At 43.9% G+C, this 17,030-nt stretch overlaps 2 protein-coding genes across 3 annotated transcripts; one reads left to right on the top strand and one right to left on the bottom strand.

Moving 5' to 3' along the window:
• Positions 1 to 7,706: 7,706 nt before the first annotated feature.
• TNFAIP8L2 (TNF alpha induced protein 8 like 2) lies at positions 7,707 to 10,384 on the top strand. Its single transcript, XM_054563430.1, has 2 exons — positions 7,707 to 7,788; positions 9,435 to 10,384. Exon 2 carries the CDS (start codon positions 9,440 to 9,442, stop codon positions 9,992 to 9,994), a length of 555 nt encoding a protein of 184 aa, XP_054419405.1. The 5' UTR covers positions 7,707 to 7,788; positions 9,435 to 9,439; the 3' UTR covers positions 9,995 to 10,384.
• A 62-nt stretch (positions 10,385 to 10,446) lies between these two features.
• LYSMD1 (LysM domain containing 1) lies at positions 10,447 to 16,862 on the bottom strand. Of its 2 annotated transcripts, XR_008528269.1 has the most exons (4): positions 16,267 to 16,862; positions 12,105 to 12,469; positions 11,485 to 11,690; positions 10,447 to 11,131 (listed from the first exon to the last, which is right to left on the bottom strand). XR_008528269.1 is itself a non-coding variant. In XM_054563429.1 (3 exons), the coding sequence occupies exons 1-3, from the start codon at positions 16,444 to 16,446 to the stop codon at positions 11,552 to 11,554; spliced, it is 684 nt and encodes a 227-aa protein (XP_054419404.1). In that variant the 5' UTR covers positions 16,447 to 16,862; the 3' UTR covers positions 10,447 to 11,551. The 2 variants fall into 2 exon arrangements, 1 of the variants encoding a protein (XP_054419404.1); XM_054563429.1 differs by having other exon boundaries at positions 10,447 to 11,690.
• Positions 16,863 to 17,030: the final 168 nt, after the last annotated feature.

The raw sequence follows: 17,030 nt of genomic DNA, 5'->3' as shown, positions 1-17,030 counted from the left end.
GTCAAAGCAGGATGGGCTTGGGCCTCTAAGCAAGGAACTAAGGAGCCAGGATACCAGGATGGCTGGCAGTCAGGCTGGTGGCTGATGGAAAAGAACAGGTGAGTCCGGCTAAAGCCAAAAGAGAGATGTGGAGATCAGGACAAACTGACTCAGAGAATCACACTGAAAGAGAGGAAGAGTTACCAGCTGCCCCAACCCCACAGAGCCTTACTGTCCCCCAGACACAGGGTTAGTGATGTCGCATCTTTCCTCAGAGGACTGTGGACATTCCCAAACAGCAAAACTGCTCGTTCTCTATCCCCACCTTCCATAGAGACCCTTTGATTCTGGAAATGTCAGTGGGGAGGAAGAAAAAGGCTACTTCAGACAGTACTGATTGGCTTCCACCTTGGTATTGCCTGCTAAGATTCTTCCCTGTGTGGGAGCTGGGACAAAAGACAGACTTCTCAAAATTCCCTGGATAGTGGGTGTCCTGGGAGACACTGGCATTCTTGGATAGTTTCTCTGAGTGGGCACCTCCTTCCTACTGCCCCCACATCCTTTTCCCTGGACTGGAGAAAAGGAGAAACAGGGGTTTACTACTTCTAGCCAGCCTTTACTGGACTGAGATCAGGGTGCATAGCATCACCAACTGAGCTGAACCCCACCATGAGGAAGCAAAAGACATAAACACACACGCGCGTGCACACACACACACACACACACACAGAAACAGAGACACAGAGATGGAAGGCACACACAGAGAAACAGACACAGAGATGGAAGGCCTGGTGAACCAGTGAGATAAACACAATTCAAAACAATGGAACAATACTTATACAAGGTTAACTGCTGAAGGTCTTGGGTTCAAGGCAATTCGGTGGCCAGTGGGGCTGTTTTAAAGACTAGAAAAAGGTACTGGGAGAAAGACACCTCAAAATATAGAAGTTGAAATCTTCCTAGACCCTAGCACTGGGCTTGGTACTCAAATATGTGTTCATTGAATAGATTAATGAATGGAGATTAAGGTGTAACTCATTTTTACAGCCCAACCAAAACCTCAATTCAATCCAATAAGTAAGCATTAAGTACTTCAAGTATAATCCATCTTGGGATGTGGCCCTAGTTTTTAAGAAAAATTACCATCTATTTGAATTAAAACAGGACTTACATGTACTAAATGATTAAACAGTAGTATCAAGTCTAAAAAATAAAACACTAGAAAAGCTACATTGAAGTCCTAAATGAAAGAAAAAACAATACAGTTTTTGTGTGTGTGATGACTACAGGGAAAGATGTTGGATACATTTTGAGAAAACTGCAGTGGGAGTTGGCTTGGTGCAAAAGAAAGGAGAAAATGTTCTGAAGAAAAACATAAGCAAAAACTTTTATTTGGTGAGCATGGAGTCTGAAGCATGGATAGCAAAAGGTCCAGTAGGACTGATATGTAAGAGTTAGAAGCACGGGAAAAGGTAAGAGGGAAACAAATTATGGAAGGCCTGGTAGGCCAAGGTGAGTAAGTTAAACTAATTTGATAGGAAAACTAATTTTATAGGAATAGCCTGCCCTTTAAAATTCTTGAATAAGGGTGTTACTTGTCAAAATGCTTTATTGTGGCAAGAAGACAAGGAGACCTTCTAGCAAGAAGATGGGAAAGTTCAATGATGAGGGGAGAGAGACAGACAAAGATGTGGGCATTGGAACAATGTGAATGAACCTGAGAGCTATTTCAAAGGAGAAGTCCAAATGACACTGTTCTTATTCCTTGGAATCTTCTGGAGAAAATCAAACAGTCCCGCAGATTTGGAACCTTTAATAAATTCAAGGATGTCCCAGCTTGGAAAATCACTGTTTCCCAGTCCATACAAGTAGCACTTTCAAACAACTGCCTCTTTTTTCAAGTTTCTTTCCTCACCATGTCCTTGCTCCATAGCCATCTTTGGAGAAAACAGAAGTCATAAAGTGAGAATTCTACCACCTTTTTGCCCTCTACAGATAAACTTAGCTGTGTCCTCACATCTCTTTCACCTAGTAGGTGTATCCATATAACCTGCCCAAAGCTCACCTTTCCACTTTACTATAAGTTCTGTGCACTCAGGGCCCAGCTCTGTCTGTCCCGCTCACCACTGTAGCCTTTGCCTTTAGTACATAGCAGGTATTAACCATTAACACATTGGTTGAATAAAGCTGTACTGTGTATCTCCTTTTCCTTTAAATCCTTTCTCCATTATTTTTTAAAATGAATCTGTAAATTGAGAGCATTTACTTTTTATTTATTTTGGAGAGAGGGAGTAAGGGGGAGAGAGAGAAACATCCATTTGTTGTTCTATGTATTTATGCATTCATCGATTGCTTCTTGTATGTGCCCTGACTGGGGATTGAACCCAGAACCTTGGTGTATTGGGACAATGCTCTAACCAACTGAATTCCCTGGCCAGGACCTCCTTCCTTTATTTTTAACCACTGCTTTTCTACTGACATTTTCCCCTTGGCATATACACATGCTCAAGTATCTTTCATAATGTGGAAACAAAAATTCCACACTTTCCTTCTCAATTGCTTTCTTCCCTTCACAGCTACACTTGTAGTCACCTAAGTTTTTCTGTACCTCTTTCCCCCTTCTTAGCCACTTCTCAGTCATTTTAGTTTTTGCCCCGACAAATCCACTGAGATTGTTCTCATCAGGGTTGCTATTGACCTCCTTGTTACATTCAATGAACAGCAGCTCTTCAGTCTTTATCCCTTTGCCCTCTTTAGGGCATTTGACCCTGTTGAATCCATCTTCTTTGAAATGTTCTTTTTTTTTGGCTCCTGGGTTCTTTCTCTTGACAGAGAGTAGGGACTTAATAAATACATATATTTTAAAATGAATGAATGGCTTCACTTCTATTAATAAGGCCTCTCTCAGCCTTCTCTGACATCTCCTTAAATGTTGATGTTCCCTAGGGTCATGTCCTCAGCCATCTCTTCTAGCTCTACACATCTCATTGGTCAAGCTAATCCATACCAACAGTTACAATAACTACTTATGTGCTGTTTACCATAAAATCTAGCTATTTGAGCTGGGTCTTCCTCCTGAGCCCTAAACTACATATACAATTGCTTATTGAGTACTTCCATTTGGGTTTTTATTAGTGGTATGTACCACTTAGTCTAAAGACAGGAAGCTTGTGTCTTATCTTTGTATCCCCAACACTTAGTCATAGTGCCTGACAAATAGTGAGTAAAGGAAGAAATAAATGCATTAAAGATGTGAACTACCTCCAGGTGTCAGGTTGAGATCTTGTGAGACTGCTTCAAACCACAGTGAACTTTCTCTTCCCAAACTGATAGGAGTACTGAACCTAACCATGATAAAACTTCAGCTAAGCACAGAGGAATAATGTTCCATTCTGAACATTTTCCCAGATAACTGAAGTTTATCCAATTAAGTGCAGACCATTTTCATTTTAACTTTTAAATTAGGGATTATTTTAAAAGATACTAATTTCCTGTGGGTTACATAGGGGAAGGAGCATGATTAGGAGTCATTAAGACATAGGTTAACCTCTGGAGTGTGGCTTTGGATAAACTAATCTCTAAGGCTGAACCTGTCAGCTGAGTGGACACTTTCTTTACCTGCCTCCCTACTTCGAGGGATCAAATAAGATAATGTCGGTGAAGGCCTGGCTGGTGTGGCTCAGTAGATTAAGTGCCAGCTTCTGAACCAAAGTATCGCCTGTTCGATTCCTAATCAGGGCATATGCCTGGGTTGCGGGCCAGGTCCCTGGTAGGTGGTGCCTGAGAGGCAAACACACATCAATGTTTCCCTCTCTTTCTCCCTTCTTTCCCCTCTGTCTAAAAATAAATAAATAAACTCTTTAATTAAACAAACAAACATACTCATTGGAACTGAAACAAAGTAAACCCAAAGGAATCCACACCCAGACACATCATTTTGGAGACAACTGTATTTGAACAACAACAACAAAAAGGGGGTGGGGGGAGATAATGTAGGTGAAATGTTTTGTAAATCCAAAGTGTTTCACACATATTAGATACGATCATTTAACCAGTTTTTCACTTGTTCAGAAGAAACACTGTGAACTTAATTGTCTAGACAAACAGTGAGGACTACTAAGTCTAGAACATATGTACTTAATGCTGTTTGCTCCTCTTCTACATGGCCGAAGATGCTACAGTTTTCAATGGTCTGCTTTTTTGTTTTCCTAGTGTTCCCTTGCTGCGTTAATGTTCATTGTTATCAGTGTTGCTTCTAAAAGCTCCTCTTTACTCTTTTAATTTGCTGCTAATTATATGCTGTGGGTTTGGAGATGATTACTAGACGTGGGTATAGATTAAGAGAAAATAAAAGAAAGACTTCCCCAGGAGTGAAGTAAATGAACATTATTCCATGTGACTGTTATATCTGGTTCTTGAATGTGTTTTGAATTTATTCTTTTAGCAAATATTTGAGCAGTAGTGCCAGGCACTGTGTAGGCACTAAAGCATAGTCCCTGCCCTCATGAAAGTTACAGTCTGGTGAGGAGGTAGGTAATAAAGTCACAATTAAGGTGAAGAGTGACTATTATAATAGGAAACGCAAGCAGTTCTATAGGACCACATATCAGATGTCTCATGTAATTTACGGAGTTATGATGGCTTCACAGAAGTTACGACTTTCCAGCTGAATCCTGCAGGATGAATAGAAATTAACTGGGCAGGGAGGGGTACACATGGGAAGACAGTACCAGGCAGACAGACAGGAAATGGGAAAGTCTAGAGCACAGGAAGAGGTAGAAGGAAAGGCAGAGAGAGAAACTGACCATAGTGAGGAGCAGAGGAACTGAGAATTATAATATAGGTAGAATAGAGTACAAGAGACAGACAAGGGGTGAAGCTGGGGGGGTAAATGGGTAAGCAGTTGGTAGCAGAATTCTGCATGCAGAAGGTATTTACTGTATTTGCATCTTCTTGTATTCTCACTCCCCTTCTTATTTTCCAATTAGATGGTACAGTTCTTTTAATTAAAAAGGACTTCTACTCTTCCTGTGACTTGAGTAGTGCCACCTACTCTTGTCCCCAGAGTGTGGTGTGGTCAGTGAATTGATAGAGCAACTGGAGTAGAATGCCGCCACATTCATTATGAGGTTGAAGTTATTACCTCATAATCTTCTGAAACAATTATTAGAAAAAGCATAGGCTTGAGAATCAAGGCCCTCAGTCTGTCAGTTATCAGCTCTCTAATTGGGGGGCAGGTTATTTAACCTCTTTAAGCCTCGGTCTTTTTAATAGCAGAAAAGGATATCTCAACATTTAATTCATAGAGGTATCAGAGGATTAAATGAGGCTTCTAGCAAAGTGCATAGCTCCTGTTCTCCACCTATCACTTCCTTCCCCCAAACTCTGTAGTCTACTCTCTTCCCTCTGCCCCCACACTTTGCTCCATAAGCATTCCCTCTCCTTTGCATTTTCTAAGCTTCCCTCTCCACTTGCTCGTTTCTCTTAGCCTACAAATGTCCTCAAACTCTCAGCTAAAAATAGTCTACCTCTCAGTCCAGCTCCCTATTCCCTTAAGCTACCTTTCCATTTCTCTTCATCCGTTTACCACCACATTCCTTGAAGGAGTTAACACTTCCATCCACATTGTATCATGGACCCTCAGCTCTGGACCCTGGGCTCAGAGAGGCTGGGGTGAAAAAGAAGTCAAGACCCAATCGGTGTCCTCAAGGAGGAAGACCAGTGGCTTTGGAGTCAGTGGTAGGCTGACTGCCTCGACTTCTGAGCTTCAATTTACCCTTCAACTTTTCACAACCAGCTAACTTTCCAATCCTTCTAGCAGAAGCTAGAACTTCTTTCTCATAAAAATCACCAAATCCCAAGGTCTCATCAGTACTCATCCTGTGCAAGTAATATCATTGATCACTTCTTTCGAAGCATGCCCCTTTCTCAGCTAAAAAGTTTATTTAAGCCACCTTGGCTAGTGTGGCTCAGTGGGTCGAGCACTAGCCTGTGAACCAAAGGGTTGCCAGTTAGATTCCTAGTCAGGGCACATGCCTGGGTTGCAGGCCAGATCCCCAGTTGGGGGCATGTGAGAGGCAACCACACATTGATGTTTCTGTCCCTTTCTTTCTCCCTTCCTTCCTCTCTCTCTAAAAATAATAACATCATTAAAGAAAAGTTGATTTGAAGTTTCTACCAGGGGCATTCAACCCACGGCCTGCGGGCTGCATGCAGCCTAGGATGGCTATGAAATGCAGCCCAACACAAAATTGTAAATTTACTTAAAACCTTTTTCTTTTTGCTCATCAGTTTTCGTTAGTGTTTGTGTATTTAATGTGTGGCCCAAGACAACTTTTCTTCTTCCAGTGTGGCCCAGAGATGCCAAGTGGTTGGATGCCCCTGCTTTCCACTGAGGTAAGGACTTCGCTTTCATAACCAAAAACCTGTAATGCCTATAGGAAAAGTCTGAAGTCTTGAGCAAGTCTTTTAATGCCTTCTGTAATCTGGTCTTTTCCTTTCTTCACTTCTCTCTCAAAGAACCTATGCTACAGACAAACAGAATAAATCACCACTTCCTGAGTATGCCCTGTATCATCTTTATTTCCTGTATGACTTTTGTTTATCCCTACCATCTGGGAAGCACTTCTTCCTCATATCTATTAAATAGTTAAATCCATTCTTCTCAGCCTGCCTTTCAGTTTTTATCAAAAATATCTTAGCCCTGGCCAGTGAGGCTCAGTTGGTTGGAGAGCTGTCCCATAGCCGACAGGTCAGATGATTTCTGGTCAGGGTAAATGCCCAGGTTGCAGTCGATCTCCTGGCTGGGCGCATGTGAGAAGGCAACACATCAATGTTTCTCTCACATCGATGCTGCTCTCTCTCCCCCTCTTCCTCTCTCTCTAAAGAAATAAAAAAATTTCCTTGGGTGAAGATTTAAAAAAATATCAAACCAGAAAGAAGGATAATTGTAAAAAAAAAATCATCACCATCATCTAAATTTCTCTCAATTCTTTAAAATTTTATTAAAGCTAATTACATCATTTCACTTGTATTATAGTTATCTATGCCAATCTCCCTGACCAGGCTGGGATTCTTAATGGTAAATAGTTTTTTTTTGCCTCATTCAGGAACTCTGACTTACCTTCATTTTTAATAGCGTTGGCAGCTACAATGTACATTAAATAGGCTTGTTTCCTCCAGGGGTTCAATGCTGTGCTGACACCTGCTGGTCACATATGGTTCAGCAGCCCAGGCCTGAGCACCTTCCTCTCTCCAATGTTAAGGACAGTCTGTGCCACCCTAACCCTGACAGTCACTGAAAGCATGTGCTCGTGGACACAGCACCACCCTTCCCTGGAGACTACAGGAACACACTCAGACCTGTTGGTCTCTTGCTTGCCTCTGGCATCTCCATCTTAAGCTCAGTTCAGTCTTCAGAACTTTCCCCACTGACCCTCAACCCAGCCATTTGTACTTAGCCTTTCCGGTAACAGAAATATAAAAACAAGAGTTCCAAGAAATTGGGCAGCAAGGAAAGAAACAGGTAGACAAACAATTTGAGAACAGGGTGTTTATGACCTTCCACCTCACCTCAAAGAACCTAGACTATTTCCTACAGAGTGCTATTCCTTTTGACCTATGTTATATTTCTAAGAGGCTCGTGGGCGATAGACCTTGGTGACAGTCTGAAGAACCGGAGGTTCATCAGAGTAGGTAGGCGGGGCTTGCGGGGTGGGGCCAGGCCAAAGGCCTCTCACTTAGGAGCTTCTCCATTCTGCCAACTCTCCGGGAACATCCAAGGGAAGACTGGCACCCAGTGTGCAGCAGGTGAGGGACCAGCAATGACAGAGGGTAGGCTTTAGGGGCGATGGTAGCAGAAGGGTCCTGGCTCTGTCAGCCTGACCTTTCCATATTGTGAAACTAACTTGATAGCATTCTTGGGTCCCCAGTGCAGAGGTCCAACTCAGTTTTCTGTTTTCCCTGGGGCACCGCAGCCTCAGGAAGGCAGACATGGCTTGGGATGGGTGGGGGCACAGTGGGGGTAGGGCTGAGGCGGGGGGGGGGGGAGGTGGATATGTGACCGAGCACTGATAAATGCAAGGAAATCTTAGAAGGTATGGAGGTAAATGTAAGGGCCAGAGGGAAAGTATGGCCGGAGGATCGTAGGGCAGAACCCAGACAACAGAAAAAGGGAGACTGAACCAGGGGGAGAGGGAGAGGACAGCAGACCAAATGTGAGATGAGAACGGGGACAACCAAGAGCGGGGTAACAGGAAGGCCAAGGAGGAAGGAAGGCTCAAATGGAGCAATCTCCTTTCCTGATTGCAGAACATGGTTCAGAAAGCCCCAGACAAAGCAAGGTTCTAGGTTCCCTTTGGACTGGTTTAGCTGGGGAAGAAAGCCCCCTAGGGACCCATCTCGCCTTACTCTTCAGACTCCCATTTTGGTTTGGGGGAGAGGGCGAGGCTGCTCCTCACTGCGGTCACAGCCACATCCTGCAGAGGAGGGGAGGGGGAAGTATGAAGCAAAACAACCAGAAGAATCGTAGGCAAAGACCACGGGGAGAGAACCCTGGACATATGCGGCTGATGGGCCACCAGGAGGGTCCCCAGTTCAGCCCCAGAAGACATTAAACCTCTAGTACTGCCTGCCCCCTGCTGAGGTGCTTGTTTCCCATGCTTCCTCAGTGTACGTCCACAGCAGTGACAGCATTCCAAGGAACAGAGTTTCTTCGGATTATTTGGTTTGAAGCCCATTTTTATCATTTGCTAGTGACTTTGGCCAAGTTGCTTAATGCTGCTTAGCTTCGGTTTTCTCATTGCGAAATGGGGATATCTACCTTACAAGCAGTTGGGAAGACTGAGATAATTCACATAAAGCACTTGGTACATTGTAGCTTCTCAATAAATGTTAATTTTATCAAGACTTCCAGGACCCCCATATTTCTCATTTATTTAAAGGCAATACATTACACTAGCTGGCATGGGCATATGGAGTCAGAAAAATAGCTGTGTTTGACCTTGGGTAAATTATTTAATGTAAGCCTCACTTTGCTCAGCTATAAAACAAAGATAGTTGATACGTATATTTCACGGATGCATGGTACATGGTCAGTGTCCAAAAATGGTAGCTGGGAGAATTACTTGCCAGGTAAGCCTTCTTTCCTGCTGTAGCAAGAAGCCTACTTCCCCTTAAAACCTAGCTTGTTGTGGGGGGGTACCCTCATTCCTCCAGCCACAGCTATAGCTGCTCCTCTGGGCTGCTCTGGAGATCAAGATTTCTTATAATACTAAAGAAGAAAAATAGGAAGAAGGCAGAGGGGACTGAGGGGCCCAGGGGGAAACAGATGACCAGATGATGATGAGATAGAAACCAAGAGACAGAAAGGGGAAAAGCCATTTCTTGCTTTCTAAGGAAGCCTGTGGCCTTTTTTCTGATTGACCACATATCCCCACCCCCATCCTCTTCTCCAGGAGCCATGGAGTCCTTCAGCTCAAAGAGTCTGGCACTGCAAGCGGAGAAGAAGCTACTGAGTAAGATGGCAGGTCGGTCTGTGGCTCATCTCTTCATCGATGAGACAAGCAGTGAGGTGCTGGATGAGCTCTACCGGGTGTCCAAAGAGTACACACATAGCCGGCCCCAAGCCCAGCGGGTTATCAAGGACCTCATCAAGGTGGCTGTCAAGGTGGCCGTGCTGCACCGCAGCGGGTGCTTTGGCCCCAGTGAGCTGGCCCTGGCCGCCAGCTTTCGCCAAAAGCTGCGGCAGGGCGCCATGACAGCACTCAGCTTTGGAGAGGTGGACTTCACCTTCGAGGCTGCCGTGCTGGCTGGCCTGCTGACCGAGTGCCGGGACATGCTGCTGGAGCTGGTGCAGCACCACCTTACACCTAAGTCACACAACCGCATCCGCCACGTGTTCGATCACTTCTCCGACCCGGGCCTGCTCACGGCTCTCTACGGGCCTGACTTCACTCAGCACCTTGGCAAGATCTGTGATGGGCTCAGAAAGCTGCTGGATGAAGGGAAGCTCTGAGAGCCGCGAACCCAGCACATTCCACCCTGACAAGATGGTTGGCTGAGAAAACAACAGATAATGGGCTTTCTAACTCTGCTCATCTGCACTAACACTTTTCAGTCCTCAGGCTTCAGTCATCCCCAAGAGTGCTTTTGACTCTGAGACCACCTCACCCCAAACTGCTGGTGGAGAAGAAGCAATGCTGAGGGTTTAGGCCTTTCTCCCACCCCAGCCCCAGGGCAGGGAACAAAGCTCTCCAAAAAGATGAAGTGAAACTTGGATCTCTTATTTCCTCCCGTAAGGGATGTTTGAAACAGGGAAGCCCCTCTCCTATGAACCAGGGGAAGAGGACGGAGTCCATTTAACCCCTCTGGGGACACTAAAGACAGGTGGGGGAGGGGGCCCTTTGAGACATCCTAGACCTCCAGCTCCAGGCAGAGCCAGGACAGATACCAGGGGCTCTGTTCCAGAGAACAGGAAGAGGGGGTGGGGGCGGGAGAGAGTCACATGGGAAATAAAACTACTAAAACATGCACAGGGCTCAGTGTTTAATCTCTCCAGCTTCTTATATCTTATGATCATCACAGAGGTATATAAACACCACTTATCTCACCACTCAGGCATACATCCAGTATCATTGGGGTTCTCTTGCCTACTTCTGTTTAAGAAACTCAGAAGCACTGTGCCATAGATCAACGCTACAAATTGCAAATAAATACGCAGCGAGGAGCAAGGCATAGACTGACAGGCTCTGGTGGGGAGGGGGCATAACAGGAAGATTCCCACAACTGTCCTCCCCTTCAAACTCCAGGGCACTTCTTCCATCCCTTAGCCTCACACAGGCTGAACAGAGGAGCAGGTTAGAAGGGTGAACTGGGGAGTTCCGGTACCTATATCACTGCTTTTTTTCCTCAGAGCAAAGGCTGTGAAAAAATCATAGTGAACTAGTCAGTCAAGACTGAGCCCAAATTCTTTACTTTGAAATTGAAGAAAAGGCCTGGCACAGCCTCCCGCTCCTGTGATGGGCTTGATCACTGACTGCCCCATCCTCAACAGGCTTGGCTAAGACGGTGAAGAAGGTGGGCAGCCGGCAGTCCCTGGCTCACTGTTCCCAGGCTTACCTCACACCAGGGCTATAAAAAACTCATTTTTCAGCTAAGAGTGGGAAAGAATAAAATACAGCAAATAAATATTACTTCAGTATAGCACCAAATAAATTAGGCAGCATAGTTGAAGATGGGGAGGAAGTTGGGGGCTGGGGGCGTCCCTGCCTTCCTGCTCTAAGGCCAAGGAATGGTGAAAGGCATGGGAAAGGCAGCAGGGATGTAAAAAGAACTTTCTGAATCTAAAGGACACCTCTAGATTCAGCCCCAGAACGGAGAAGGGGTCTATTCCCCAACCCTACTCTTGCCAATCAAAACTGCTCCAGGGCGAGGATCACGTGATGGACAAGGAGGCTGGGCAGGAGTGAGGGAGGCGGGCTGGGAAGCCATGTTCTTGAGCCTCACCTCAGGCTCCTTTCCCCCTCAAGTTGCTCTTTCACCATCTTGCTTCTCTCAGTCAGCTCTGGGGACATCAGAGTTTGAAGATTTCGTCCTCCTGGTCTCGAAGTGTCTGGGTTCGAGAGGTCCGGGTCAGCGGCACGGGACCTAGGACTGCTCGTTGCTGCATCCCAGGGGAGCTCCGGCGAGGACCTGGGCCCTCCCCAGGTAACCTACAAGTGAAGAAAGGGGAGAAAGAGTGACAGGTCAAGGGAAGAACCCAGAATGGGCCACATGAAAAAGTACACGGGAAGCTGTCGTCCTTTCCTAATATATCTGAGCGGGCTGGTCTAAGATGGAGTTTCAATATCCTCTGGATAAATTCTAACCTTACTACTCCTTCATGGATCATCAGAGCAGTAAGAGCAGCCAACTATTTAATTCCAGGGAGAACACAGAACCGTCTCCTACTGCCTCTACCCATTCCAGCAGCCATCGGCTCTGCTCATTGTCTTGGGGCCACCTAGAGAAAAGGATTCATCCTGCTTCTGCTGACACTGTGTTTACTTATTTGTGCATCTGCTCAGGTAAAGCTGGAAGAATGGTGAAGTGTATGAAGGGGTTTAAAAAGAACCATCAAGACTCACCCACTTTCCCCTTTTTTCAGCTTCTGGGCAGCAGCCTTCTTTGACAGGCTGATCTGTGAATCAAGCTTCTTAAGGAAATCAGAGGCAGAGAGGTCATGGATGGGAGTGGGGAGTTCCTGGCTAGGTGTGGGGAGGACTTCACCATTGGCACGTCCTGGACCTGTCTCTTGTTTCTTCCTCCCTGGTGAGTGTGGCAAGCCTTCATCCTTACTTGGCTGTATCTCTTCCTCTCTATCTTTCTCTTCCTCAGAATCCAAACCATTGAAGAGGTCTCTGGGCTCTGTCAGGATGGGGATGTAGAGGGTTTTCTTCAGGAAGATGGAGTCATTAGTATAAAGGCGGTTTGCACGCTTAATCTGTTCCATCTTAAAAAAAACAGTCACCACAATTAATGACAGTAATAATGATAAATCTAATATTTGTATAGCATCTAATGACTTTAAAAGTGATTGTACAGAGTCTTATCTGACCCTATAACAGCCAAGGTAAAGTACGAAGAGCTAATATCATTCCTATTTTATTGATCAGTGATTTTCATGCCTTTTGGACTTAGGACCCTCTTATATTTTAAAAAATGATTGAGGAAAAAGGCTTTTTTTTTTTAAATGTGGATTAGAGCTATCAATATTTAAGGTACTATAAATTGAAACTGAAATTGTTTAAAAATATGTATTTGAAAAATAATAAACCCATTACAACTTAACAAATATTTTAATGAAAAATAACTATATTCTACAACAAAAAAATGCAGCAAGAAAGGCACTGTTTTACAGTTTTGCAAATATCTGACTTAACAGAAGACAAAAGGATTCTCGTATCTGTCTCTACATTCAATCTCTTACAATATAACATGTCATGCAGCCTCTTGAAAACTCAGTACACTTGTGAGAATGAGAATGAAAAAGGCAAATAAAATCTCATTATTACCAGGAAAAGAGTCTTGACCTTGTGCTCCCTCAAGAGTTCCAGAGACACCCTAGAGGGCCCTGGACCTCACTTTGAGAACTTCTATTAAAGATGAAGGAACTGAGGCTCAGAGAGGTTAAGTTACTTGCCTAAGATTATCTAGCAAGTTAATGACAGACCTAGGGCCTTTTTACTCCTTCTGGGAATCCTTTCCACACTACAATATTAGTAATTTCATTGGCCAAATATTTATTTAGTACCCACTGATTCATCACTGAACATGGTGACTGGCATCACCATCTATCTACCTGCTCCCAAGGTAGAAATATCAATGTCACCCTTAACTTTTCTTTCATCACCCACAGACAAGTAGTCAAGAAAAGTACTGCAAAAATCCCTCTCCTATCTGGTTTCATCTTTACTGCCATCACTTTAGAATAACTCTTAATATTTCTCATCTCAGTACTGAAAGTTTAACTGGTCTCTCTCTCTCCATTTCTATTCATTCTTCACCCTGCTGACGTCCATCTTTCTTAAATAATTAATCCAATCAACCCATTACCCTACTTATATACCTCCTATGACTCCTCATTGGCTCAGATAAAATCCACATTAGCATTCAAAGGCATCCTTAATCTAGCTCCCACAATATCTAACCTCATCTCTCTTCTGCCCTCCTGTACATTTTGCCATCATGAACTTCTAATTTTTCTTTGAACATTTCATGATCTTTCATACTCTAGTGCCTTTATCTGCCTACAATGCTTCTCCACTATCCCCTTCTCTGCCTGAAAAACTTCTACTTACCAACTCTCTCCCCCTCTGTGTTACCTTCTTCAAGGCTGCCATACTATAAATACCAGTGTAATAATACCTACCCTATTGTATTGTTATTTACCTCTTTGCATATTTGCTCAAACTCTGTGAGTCCTTTAAAGGCAGGGATGATGACTTGCTGTCTCTGAATCCCTAAGGCACTCCTCAGCATGGCACAAACTTGGCACACAGCACAGGCTCATTAATGCTTTATGAATAAACAAACTAGATAATAAAATATAGAAACCACAGATATAGTATATAAGTACTTTATTATTAGAGTCCAGGCAGCCAATTTTACTAAAAATTCATTCCATATGGCATCAGTTTGGGAAATCATATTTCTTATATTTGTCAAATATCAAAGCTATTTCCACCCTGGGGCGAGACTATTATAATAATAAACTTGACTAATAAAATCTTACACTATGATGTGTTTAAAAATAAAACCAGATTAAACTGAACAATAAAAAAGTTAAAATTGGCTTTGTTTTGTACTTTTACTATGCCAAGTGCTTTATGCTATTAATTTTATTTTGCCTACATAATATCCTAGGTCCCTTCTAGCTCCAGGATGTTATGAACCTGAAAATTTTCTGTGGCTTTCATTAGTTCCTAGAAGTACCATATATGGGGACATCATCCCACTCTTACAAAGGATGCAACCGAGGCCAAAGTCCAGAGGAATCTTAGGCCATCTTTACAAGCTACGAAGGGCTTTAGAATCTAGTTACTTTAACAAAGTAGTACCAAGTAAGGATTTTAGAATGAGACGACCTGGTCTGAATCCTAGCTCTACTAATAAGACTAGTTGTGTAGTCTATGGCAAGTTACTTCCCTAAGCCTGTTTCCTATCTTTAAATGGGAATAGTTACACCCACCTACTTAATAAAGTCTTGTGAAGATCATACAAGATAATATTTAGAGCATGGCACTTTCTAAGTGTTCTTTATATGCTGCATAGGTAACAATTTAGTTGATTATCATTATTTAATAAATATCCCTCATTTTACAAATAGTGAGGAAACTGAGGCCCCAGACAGGGGAAGTGACTTATACAGTCATTCAGCTTGCAAGCAGCAGCATGAGGCCAGAACCTAGACTTCTCCTTCACTAGACTAGATGGTTTTCCTGTACCCAGAAAGGTACAGGGCTGTAGGAAAACCTCAATGAATAAATAATTGTTGATTCACTAGTAGCACAGGTCCCCTCTCTGCACAGCTTCTGAGTCTATGCTGGGATGGAAGGGCTGCTCAGTACTTTCATACTGACTTCCTTTGTTTCGACCATGCTTTCCTGAACTATATGCAGAAATCTTCATTTATTTAAAAAAAAAAATCAATTAACCTTTTATAGGCTGGGGACTACACCAGACTCTAGAGATATAAAATTCAAAGAAAATAGCTATGTCCCTTAAGGAGAGTATAGGCTATTGGAAAGACAAAGATGTTAAAAGTGTAAACAAGTGGACTACATAGGTTTAAAGAGTCTTTCAAAGCCCTTCCTGATGGCTCCCTCGAAATCTGCACTGATGTCCACCCCTAACCCCTTCCAAATAAAATTAATCTTCTTTTCTGGTTTCCTATCCTTTGTTAATACCTCTACAAACTCACCACATTCTGTCACCTACAATCATTATTTGTGTCCCTGTTCATTTCTCACTAGACTGTAAAATATATGAGGGCAGTAACTACACATTTTATTTATGTTTCCATCTCCCAAGATGGCTATCAGAGTGCTTTAAACCTACCACGCATAAACATGTTGGCTAAATTCAACAGGATATGGAAAAAAGAAAAACCCTCATCAACTTTACTGCAACATATGTTTCTACCTATCACATATACCCTATCATGATCTGAAAGGCTTGGTGTAGAAAGACCCTTGGTAAGAAGAAGGCAGGTGATTGAGTAGAAAAAAAGGAACAAGGAGAGATGGTCATTTTAGCAAGTTAGAACTAAAAACCAGCTCTCCATGATTTGCTGTAAATTTTTAATCATTCTCAATTTTAAAAGTTCTGTGTGGCTAACAGTGCAGACTTTGGAGTCTGACAGACTTGTTTGACTTTTCCGCTCTAATGCTCACTAGTTATTTGACCTTGGTCAAATTGGTGAACCAGTCTAAGTCTCAGTTTCTTCATCTGTAAAAAGGGAAAACAATTGTATTCTCATAGGGATGTGAGGATCAAATTGGGCTAATGTATGTAAAGTCCCTATCATAGTGACCAGCATAATAAAAGGGAGCTGCTCTTCACTGGGATAAGATTTGTACCAACCAGACGGTGCAAATGGGAAAAAAACCCAAAAAGGTAAAGATGGATCGGATAACACAACACAATCAGGAAAATTTCAGAGGAAATGGCCTAGAAGGGCCACTACATTCTCCTGAGGAATAAATCTTTTTTAACTGGTTGTTCACATCCCAAACCTGGAAGACTCACCGTCACCCCGTATTTGAGTGCCAGTCCAGCCAGGGTGTCTCCGGGCGCCAGCTGATGCTCCAGACGTCTTTCCCTCACTGGAGAGCAAGCGGACTGCACCAGGCTTCCATAAGAACGAGCCCGGCCCCCCTGAAGCAGTCCTGACCCCCCGAGGGGATCCTGTCTAGAGGGAGAAGCCATCTCTTCACCCTGCCGGCAGCTGGGTTTACAAATGCGGGACGCCAGGCCAACTGACCTACCGGTGACAGACCCGGGGACTGGGAACGGATAACCAGGGGATTCCTCTCCCTTTCTGTATTCTTCCCCAAGTCTCCCCCAGCACTACACACCCCTCTCCCCCGACGCTTCTCCTCCCTCCAAAACCCCTTTCCCACAAATCTGCACTTTTAGTATTCAGCCTCTACCTAGTCTCTCTAGTAACCCTCCGACTTTTGACCCTCTACAACTCGCGACACTGACCTCTGACCCTTGAACCCTAGACACTTTTCTCAACATTCGGCTCAATTTGCTCCTAAGTCCCGCAGCCGGGCCTCCGGCCGCCCTACACCCCGGTTCCGCCTCGTCCTGGGTCTGGCCCTCTCCGGAGGGGAACAAATCAGGCCCACCTAGGTGTCGACAAAGCGCGTAGTGATTGGGAGAGTTTGAAGTACACCTTCCACTCAGAGATCCTCAGAGGCCCACTCCGCATCAAGTGAGTCACATCCTCAAATTCGGGTTTTACATCTATCCCTCCAAATGCCTCGACTATGACAAGATGCAAGGCC

This window comes from Pteronotus mesoamericanus, unplaced genomic scaffold, assembly GCF_021234165.1.
Source record: "Pteronotus mesoamericanus isolate MK-2021 breed Mesoamerican mustached bat unplaced genomic scaffold, CSHL_Meso_final scaffold_705, whole genome shotgun sequence".
Lineage (NCBI taxonomy): Eukaryota > Metazoa > Chordata > Mammalia > Chiroptera > Mormoopidae > Pteronotus > Pteronotus mesoamericanus.
The sequence above is the reverse complement of the archived record's forward strand: the minus strand, read 5'-3'. Positions and strand labels throughout refer to the sequence as shown.

Coding starts and splice junctions, on each gene's coding strand:
- LYSMD1 (XM_054563429.1), bottom strand. CDS start 16,446: ATGGCTTCTCCCTCTAGACAGGATCCCCTCGGGGGGTCAGGACTGCTT. Junction 12,470..16,266: donor CACTCAAATACGGGGTGACG/GTGAGTCTTCCA, acceptor GTTTTTTTTAAG/ATGGAACAGATTAAGCGTGC. Junction 11,691..12,104: donor CTGAAAAAAGGGGAAAGTGG/GTGAGTCTTGAT, acceptor CTTCACTTGTAG/GTTACCTGGGGAGGGCCCAG.
- TNFAIP8L2 (XM_054563430.1), top strand. CDS start 9,440: ATGGAGTCCTTCAGCTCAAAGAGTCTGGCACTGCAAGCGGAGAAGAAG.